The following is a 10,398-nucleotide window of genomic DNA, read 5'->3' as shown; positions in this document are numbered from 1 at the left end:
AACAGCAAAAGTAAATAAAAAATTACATAATGAACTATTTCTCTAACAGGAGTGGATATTTCTATAGTATAAATTAATCATTTTAAAATTCCAAATAATTTACAGCAACTGAAATTTTATTACTGAAAATATTCTTTTTTTCAGGTTTTTATTATTTTTATTATTATTATTATTATTATTAAAAATTTTCACCTCCTCCCCTCCTCCCATGTCTCTCCCCCTCCCTTCACTCCCCTCCCCCTCCCTCTGCAGTCCAAAGAGCAATCAGGGTTCCCTGCCCTGTGGAAAGTCAAAGGTCCTCCCGCTCCATCCAGTTCTAGGAAAGTTAGCATCCAGACTACGTTCTCACAAAGCCAGTACATGCAGTAGAATCAAAACTCAGTGACATTGTCCTTGGCTTTACAGTCAGCCCTCCTTGTCAGCCACGTTCGGAGAGTCTGGTTTGATTACATGCTTACATGTAGATGTTTTATATTCTCATTCTTCTTATAGTTGCTTTCAGTTTGTATAGCACTTTTTACAGGATGCAAGTTCATTTACAATATGTATATTAAAATGAACAATAATTTCTTATGAAGTAATACATACAGAAATTATGCAAATTATCCCCCACCTACTGTGTCAGAGACTCAAGGGTGCACATCCTTGGATCTTGCACCTTACTTAACATCCTTAACATTGTCAGTACCAGAAAAGAGGTCTGCCTCAGCTTACTGTTTCCCATTATTAGGACAAATGAATGAAGTGATGGAAAAGCAATTATACTAACATGGAAAATATTTTTTAAAAAAACTATTTTCTTCAAAATCATGACTCCAAAGCTGTATGAAAAGAGAGAAAGTAAAAATTACATACAGCAGGAGGAAGGCAACTACGGCTTTTAAGGCTGTGATGTGAGCTGTGGTGCTGGCATCTCGGGAGCTTTTGGCAATGTGCTTTATCTTCTTCAGATGTTTCCACAGGGAGAACATGAGCAGAAAAAACATTGTTGTGGACACAGTGAAAGGTATTAATGGGAACATAGCATTTGTGAATATAAGAGGCCTTGTAACGTGTGGAAATTTTTTTTAATTTGAAGCTGTACGATAAATTTGCTTTGAACTGATCTATCCACATATCTATTTGTATTTCCACCACTAAAATATTTAGAAACAAGAGGAACAGAGAAACCAGCAATGCCACTGGAACCACCTTTGCAAATCTCCACCTTAGGTAAAGGAAAATAGAGTTAGAATAATTGGCTACCTTGAGAAAATAAAGGAGGCTGAGAATGGTGGCCATCCAGATGCTAAAATGGTTAGAAATTATCCAGACAAGATTAGTCAGTCTTACGGTTTTCATAGTCACTTTTAAGTCTGGGTATATTGAAAATACTGATATCATTATGTACACTGACCACAGCACAATGATCCTGGAGACAGCCAGAGCAGTGAGGATCTGATTGACTGAAGAGATCTTTTTTCTCTTGACCCAGTCCATGCTGTTCACCACTGCTATGAACCCGTTTCCCAAATTTCCAGATATAAACTCCACATTGAACATTGTTGTAGATATCACTTGTATGGCATCTCTCATTGTCCTTATTTTCTTGGTCATAAAGTCACTGAAGAATTGGTGGTAATACAATCATTTTAAATATTATATATCTACAATTTTTTCAAAGTATGCCACATATACATTCATTTTAGTTTTCAGATGCAACAATAATAAAACAAATAAACAATATCAGTTGGCTTCATGAGAGCATTGCATTTTCTAAGTCTGGCTGAGCTCCATCCAGATGCTTTGTTTTATAGTAGCCCAGAGTCTTTTTGACTGATGATAAAGGACATGCTGAAGTTTCATATGCCAACATTCAAATTCATATATATTTATTTGCATTATTGCATGGATTTACCTTTCATATTTTAATCTGATAACTTGAAGTCTGGAAAAGTACAATGCAAAAACTCTAAGTCATGCAGGAGAGGAAAATGAAATCTAAACCAACACAAGTTATTTTTTAAGTAACAATGATATGTCAATACTTCAAATTAGAACTCCAAAGATATTATCTCATATTGTCAAAATAAAAATTATCTAATAACTTTATGTAGGTCTTTAGTACTTGAATATCTATTAATGTGAATAACTACTTCATCAATTATTCTGGCATACACATACATACACACATACCTCACATTTTTATCTAAATAATTTTCCACTTCATTATGAAAAAAAAACTTATACTTAGACTACATTTCTTATTTTGGTAGCATTCTTTGAATAAAGATAGTGACAATGTTTAAATATAGTCCCAGGTGAATGAATTGATACTAAATATAGTGATTCAATAAACTTAGGAAAAGTTTTTCTTATGATATGAAAACTTGTACAAATCTATCTGAAACACTGAATTATTCACTAAGCTGAGGGGGCTCAGACTCCTCACCCTCTGCCTGTCCTTCATTCAACAGGGCAATTTCTTGTGAGCATTATTGACTTTGAGATTTTCATCTTTCTTTACATCCCACTATTATTGGCTCTATAATAAACTAACAACTGATGAGAAACTCTGTAATTGAGATCAAAATAAACAATAATGCCACTGCTCTGTAGCAGCTGAAGAGAACACAAAGAAATGAAACAATTCAGGAACGTCTACCAATCAAAAGATGCATCATCAACTTCATGTGATGTCAGAAAGGATCTAGGGTACTGCCGTGTGTAAAGTTCACACACTGTGATCTCTGAAGAAACAATGAACAAAGAAAATCAACATGAACTGTCTAGAGCATAAGGTAGGACAGTATGAGACATAGTTTAAAATTTTCAGAAGCATAATTATGGTATCATTTTGGAGACTAAAAAGTCCCATGACTTGGCTTCTTCCATGTAAGAAAGAAAGAAAGCAAAGTAGACAAAGAAAAATATAAGTAACTGTGGATATGTGATTGTACAATCATAGCAAAGTGACAAACTTGTGAATCCAGGTGCTGGGAGCAATATTGCTCTACCTGTTCCTGTACTTTATACTGGGCAAACACACCTTATGTTCTGTCAGAACAGAAAGGTGGTCATCCAGCCAAGGTGACACTGACATCATCACTTCATCCCAAAAGCAGAGTTGCAAATTAGTTCTTCAGAGATTACTGGGTCTTTACTCAATTACATGTAAATTCTAATTTACACCTGTCTAGAAAGTACATTTCATCTTAATGTTGCCATTCACATTTCATATGCTGACAATACTGTGATGTAGGAGAGTCTTCTACCTATCTGTTGCTTTCATTGGTTAATTAATAGAGAAAACTGCCTGGCCTGATAGGTCAGAACATAGGTAGGTGGGGAAGATAGAACAGAATTCTGGAAGGAAGAAAGCAGGGTCAGGAGAGCCGCCCTCCATGAAGCTGCAGGGTCAGACATGCTGAATCTTTCCCAGTAAGCCACGAGCTTATGGTGACATAGAGATTATTAGAAATGGGTTGAATAAATATGTGAAAGTTAGCCAATAAGGGGCTGGAGATAACGGGCCAGGCAGTGTTTCAAAGAAAACAGTTTCCGTGTAATTGTTTCGGGGATAAGCTAGCTTTGATCCAGGCAGGAACGCAGGCCGCAATACTGAGTTCACATAATTGAAAGCTTTTAGATCTTGCTCTACTTAGAGCATTATAGCTATAATCATCTCAAACACACATTTTCAGTACCTAAATGGGGCAATATAAACACATGGTTATAATCATTCATTCAATATATACCATATGACCTAAATTATTGGGGGTATGAAAAGGATACCATTTCCTAAAAATCATCAACTATTTTTCTTTGATGATAGTCGTTAATGAGAATGCACTATGACCTGCTATTCATTACTTCTAATAAAGCAGAAGTTTGGGGTGTACTTTACCCTAATTTATTTGGCTGTGCAATGTATTGATTTTACTCTACTTCTGATAATACTGAAGCAGAATGACTGAAACTTTTGTGTAAGCAAGCAACCACTTTTTTTCAGGCTGTATCATAAAATGAAGACTAATTGCATTCATAAAAATTACCACTTTTGAACTTTTCAGATGAAATCAGGAAGATATGGATAGATGGATAGGTCAGAATTATCTCAGGGAAAGTGAGTCTGTGAACTTATCAAACATATTGTTTAAGGACAGATGTGGCTTCAATAAATTAGAGGAGAAGGAGAGTCAAAGCCCTGAGTCATTTCTTTGCATCAAGGCAATACAGAGAACCAGAGGATAGAAATACTGAACATAGAGAAATCTAACTGCTAATCAGCTGAAACCTTCAAGTGTTTAGGCTAATGATCATTTCTAGAATTTAAATAATCATCAATTTTGCCCTAATCTGAACTCGGTGAGAAGTAATGACATTCTGGCTGTACGAGATGCCCACTTGTGTAATACTGGCATGAATTAAGTTATACAGTAACCAACCACTATTTTATTGGATTTAAGGCCCACTTTATGAAACAGGTCCCATGCCTGATATTGTAAATGAGACCAAGAACCTGGGAACAGATAAGTCATAAACAAAAGGAAAAACTATTTTTCTGATAAATGAACATAACAACAAAATGACGGCTAATAACATGTTGGTTAACACATAGATCACTAAACCATCATCAGAAAAGTTCTTGCAGTTGATGACAATTAACACAGAAACCTCCAACCAAATAATAAAAGTGTGAAAGTCTTTGGGGTTTGCATCCTTAATTGGATACCTGTATCACATCCCTCTCTGCAAGATTCAGATATCTATGTAGAAGTGAAGAGATTATAAGAGCCAAAGGTGGTAAATGACTCTAAGGAAACAGCATTTTCTAGATACAGAAGGACCATTGATATATAAATTCACAGAAACTATAATAGTGTGAACAAGACCAATACAAGTTCAAACAAGAAAAAAGTCAGTATGGAGTAGGAAAATGGACTTAAAATCCCACCCCTCACAAAGGAGCTATCTACAATTTATAACTTTTAAGAGAAGGAAATCAGTTTTCTTCAATGGAACGATGCTGCCTGCAAATATCGACAACATCCTAGAGAAGGCACACACTCAGTGATAGTTGGTCAATACAATAGGAATTCCATAATTTGTTTGATTCATTGATAGTTTAGTTTAGGTTGGGAATTTTGTCTACCACAATTGAAACATTTGGCATTTCAATGTCTCTTCTTACCTTTGGAAATTGATTCTCCACCCAAGCCTCAGTATTATAATCAAATGACTCAATATTTGCAGGATCCATTTATCCATTGGTATTGGCTTGACCCTTAAGGGCCCAAGTATCTTTTTGCATTGTAAGTTAGCATTGTCAAAAGCCAGAGGTTCAATAAGTACTTGTCTTGCTTCTGTATCTGTCACCCCTATATGTACAGCTTTAGTTAATCTTTGTAAAAAGTCTCTAAAGGATTCTCTTAGACCATGTATGACTTAGTATATGATTCAGATTTTTTTCCTTGTTCTTGATTCCTGTCCTAAGAATTCAAGGCTACTGTATAGCAGATGAACAAGATGCATTCTGTGTAAATAGGTTGACTCTATAGATGAGCATAATGGCTCTCAATAAGGATTAGATCTTGGGAAGCCTGAAATCCTTGGACTCTACCTTGATGTTCCAGGGCTTTAGCCTCCTCTCTCCAATAGCACTTCCTCTGTATCTGTGGCCCGTAGTCTAGCACTGCTGACACTAATTGAAATCACTCATGTGGAGTAAGCCTATTGATTGAAGTGCATGTCTTTACCATCTCCCTAAAAAATAGTAAACGCATGTTATAAGATACTATTGCCTGCTTATATTCTTTTAGATCTTTTATGCCTATAGGTTTCCATTTACATTTTGTGTATCTGGTTGGGTTGAGTATTTGCTGGCTTTTCAGAGGTAATAACAGGATAATTCGCTAAACCTCTTGGTAAGTTGTCTCTGACTCTGAGAGATACTTGTGATGCTAAATCCTTTGCCTGTATCTCCTCTCCTTGCTTATCCGTTCTGACAAGTTCCTCAATCAATTCAAATCTTTTTTATCATTGTCTTTTGTACAGACTGAATCTCTTGACCTGTGAGTAATTCTAATGACTTCATCAAATCAATTAATTTCTGATTCTCATTCTGTATATATGATTTCAAGGTTTTAAATTTTTCCATTAATATCTTCTCATCCTTAGAGATTATTTGGATGGTGTGTAGATTGCCTTACTGGAGGGATGCTCTATCTGATAGCTTATCATAACTTTAACAGATTTTTGATTGTCAGTATCAGCACTATAAATCATTTCAGAAAAATCTATCAGTGCTCTTTTGTAATGTTTCATAACCTATTGACATGGATTGAAATTTGCCTGTCTAATTAAGGTTATCATTTGAAATACTATAAATCCTCCTAGCTAAAGAATGTATGCCCCCTAAAAGTTTCTTATGTCTGACTCTGTTATCAAACTCTTTATTTAAGGATATAATATGAAGAACAAAGCTAATAGCCACCATGGCCCCCAAAATAAATGTACAAGGTAGTTTATATAACTCTTGCAGAATTCCATCCATAGTAGAAACAAAAAAAAAAAGTTTGTTAAATTCCTGGACGGTGATATTGTCTGTCATTACCTTGGGGTTAATTTACAATTTTCCAATTTATTTATTTATTTATTAATCAAATTAACTTACCTCAGTTATAATTTTCAGAAAATTATTGTAGGTATAATAACCTTGATTGGCCAGCAGGTGTCACAGTTGTGGCAGTAAGACAGCCACAACTGAATTACTTGAGACTTGGAATTACTATCAGATTTAGTTAATTACTTTGGAGCAACACACCCACATACAGAGAACATTTGAGTTGGGCAGGATCTCAAGGAACCCAGAAAACTTGCAGGCAGTTGAGAGCCATGAGGTTATTGGCCTGAGCTTAGGCAGATTTTTTTTTATATGAACTGGGAAAGTAAGCCTATGTTCCATGTTCAAGATTAGAACTCCTGCTCCTGCAGTCAGAGCTCCACCTGATCAAAACAGGCCTGGCAGAAGCCAGAGAAGCCACATAGGAGTTGCAGCAAAAAGCTGTGGGTGGCAGTAACTCAGCCACTTAGTGGGTGGAACCAAGGTCCTTGAATACAGTCCAGTGTGTAATTCCCAAGTTGCTGGAAGGCCAACCGAGCCAAACATTGTGCACGTGCCCAGAAGAGTAGTTCAGCTATGGGGTGTAGTTCAATAGTATGGGGAGGGAAGAGGTCTTGAGGGTCTGAACAGGGCCCCGGCAATGCTGTGGACTAAAACGATATGTGTACAAATTTGTTGATGTACAAAAGAATTGCACAATAGCCTAGAAGATAGTATAACAAAGGATTATTTATTTGGGGATAAACTCACAAGAAGAGTAATGCTCTGCGGTACTCTGCATGCACTGGGAACTTGAACTGAATCCAGCAGCCAAGAAGCCCACACACAATTTTTGTCTTCATTTGTAGTTTATGAGACCACAATCAAAGTGGGCCAGTATTGTAAAGTCTTTTGGCTGAAGAAGTTCCCAAAGCAAAGAAGGAAAATAATGATTATAGAATGTAGATTATATGAACAAGAAACAGTGAACTTGACATAGAAAATTCATGTGTCACTTTGATAAAGCACCTGACTGCCAGTTCAGAAAACAAATGCAATCCACAATTACTATATATGTATTAATAGGTCCTAGAGTTTTGCTACATTAGAGACATCAATTTCTCCATATGAACTGACATTGTACTGCTGAGCTCTGTATAAATACTTGAGTTGCTGCCATATACATGATATCAACTGCTAATATGTGTTAAACACATCAAATTTCTATTTCCTAAAGTCTAGTTTCTGTTAAAATAGTGACTTGTTTCCAAATGTATATATTCCAAATGTGATATATATAACTCATTGTTTTTTATTATGAAACTAACACTCATAGAAAAAAGAAGTAAAATGTCACCATGATTCTGAGAAAACCAATATACTACTTGATTTGTAAGTCTATATAGAAAACTCCATGAGAAATTAAACAATTTTTCTAGATTTTAAATAATTTTATGTGTATAAAATTTATCGATTTTATTTTTACTGTTTCATAGGTATGCACATTTACTTGCAATAATATTATATCACTATTTATATGTATGTATGTCATGAATATGTATGTGGGTGTTTTTGGCTGCAGCTGCACATGTCTGTGTGTTTATGAGTATACACTGGATGTCTGCTTCTATAAATTAACCTTATTTTCTTGATAAACGGTTTCCATTTAAAACTGGAGCTTGTTGTTTCAGCTAAAGTCATCAGCCTGTGATCTTCAGGCTTTGTCTGTGTTTGATCCCTGAGTGCTGGGATGTACCTAGCTTTAGCTGGTTGTTAGGGAGCTGACCTTTAGTCGTCATGCTTAGACAGTAAAATAAAACAAAAAAAGCAATGAGCTATTTATCTAGAAAATAGCTGTTTCTATAAAATAAATTAATTATTTTAAAATCTGAAACAATTTACAATCTCAAATATTTTACCACCATTAAAACTATGTTAGTTAAAATATTCTTACATGTTTATGTTTCATATTCCCATTCTTCTCAAAGTTGATTTCTGTTTGTCTAGCAGTTATTCCTTACATAATGGTACAAAAATGCAAGATTATTTGCAACATGTTCATTTAAAATAAAGAATAATTTCTTATGAAATCATAATCCTCATTGAGAGTATGCAAAATTACCTTCCCAATATTGTGTCAGAGACCCAAGGGTCCACATCCTTGAATCTTGCACCTTAACACTGACAGTACCAGAAGAGAGGTCTGCCTGAGCTTACTGTTTCCCAGAATCAGGACACATGAATGGAGTGATGGGAAGGCAATAACACCAACAGGACAAAAATATTTGAAAAATAATTTTTCTTCAAACTCATAACTCCAAATGTGTACAAAAAGAGTAAAAGTGAAAATAACATACAGCAGGAGGAAGGCAACCACAGTTTTCAAGACTTTGATGTGAACTGTGATGCTGACATCTCTGGAGCTTTTGGCAATGTACTTTATCTTCTTCAGATGTTTCCACAGGGAGAAGATAAGCAGAAAAAACATTGTCATGGACATAGTGAAAGGTATTAATGAAAACATAGTGTTTGTTAATGCAAGTATCTTGGGAATCTGTGTAAAATCCTTTAATTTGTAGCTGTAAGATAAATTTGCTTTGAACTGATCCATCCACATATCTATTTGTATTTCTTCCTCTAAAATATTTAGAAATAAGAGGAACAGGGAAACCAGCAATACCACTGAAACCACCTTTGTAAGTCTCCACCTTAGGTAAAGGAAAATAGAGTTAGAAAAATTGGCTATCTTGAGAAAATAAAGGATGCTGAGAATGGTGGATAGCCAGATGCTAAAATGGTTAGAAATTACCCAGATAAGATTATTCAGTCTTACTGTTTTCATAAGCACTTCTACATCTGGGTACAATGAAAATATTGATACCATAATGTAGAGTGACCACAGAAGAGTGATCCTGGAGATGGCCAGAGCACTGAGGATCTGATCCACTGAAGAGATCTTTCTTCTCTTGACCCAGTCCATGATGTTCACCACTGCTATGAATCCATTCCCCAAATTCCCAGTCATGAATTCTACATTGAGTATTGTCGCAGATATCACTTGCAAAGCAGAACTCATTGTGTGTAAGTGAATGTTCTATGTCCTAAAGTCAATGAAAACTTTGTGTTAATGCTCTGTCCCTATTTTTTTAAAAACGTACAGCATATACACTTCTTTAGTTTTTATATGCAATAATAAAGAATTAAGAAAACAGGTTCAGTTGGCTTCATGAAAGCACTGCATTTTCAGAGCATGTTAAGCTCCATCTAGATGTTTTGTTCCATAGCAGCCCAGAGTCTTTTTAACAGATGATAAAAGACATGCTGAAGTCTCATATGCCAACATGCAAATTCATATACATTTACTTGCATTATATACATGGATTTATCTTTCAGATTTTAATCTGATAACTTGATGTCTGGACAAGGACCATTCCAAAAACTCTGAGCATTGCAGGAGGACACTGGAATTCATACCAGTATTAGTTATTTTTAAAATAGCAATGATATTTCAACGAATCAAATTAGGACTCCAGAGAGACATATGCTCATATTGTCACAACTATAAGTTATCAAATAACTTGATGTAGACCATTAGTCTTTGAATATTTAGTAATGAGAATAACTATTTCATCAATTATTCTAGCAAACACACACATACACACTTCACATTTATTTCTATCTAAAATTTTCCACTTCAATATGACTTTGCACTTAATCAACATTTCTAACTCTTATATCTTATTCTTTGTATCAAGATAGTTGCAATGTTTTAAAATACTTCCAAGAGAACAAAAGGTACTAAATATAGTGATTCA

The 10,398-nt window shown here is 35.1% G+C and overlaps 1 protein-coding gene and 1 pseudogene across 1 annotated transcript; both read right to left on the bottom strand.

Annotated features, from left to right (window-relative positions):
- Positions 1-621: 621 nt before the first annotated feature.
- LOC125399327 (taste receptor type 2 member 125-like) lies at positions 622-1,575 on the bottom strand (annotated as a pseudogene).
- A 7,145-nt stretch (positions 1,576-8,720) lies between these two features.
- LOC125399328 (taste receptor type 2 member 125-like) lies at positions 8,721-9,659 on the bottom strand. The gene has a single exon (XM_048432797.1). It carries the CDS (start codon positions 9,657-9,659, stop codon positions 8,721-8,723), a length of 939 nt encoding a protein of 312 aa, XP_048288754.1.
- Between the last annotated feature and the right edge of the window lie 739 nt (positions 9,660-10,398).

This window comes from Myodes glareolus, chromosome 3 (genome assembly GCF_982192425.1).
Source record: "Myodes glareolus chromosome 3, mMyoGla1.1, whole genome shotgun sequence".
Classification (NCBI taxonomy): domain Eukaryota; kingdom Metazoa; phylum Chordata; class Mammalia; order Rodentia; family Cricetidae; genus Myodes; species Myodes glareolus.
This window is presented reverse-complemented; position numbering and strand designations above follow the sequence as displayed.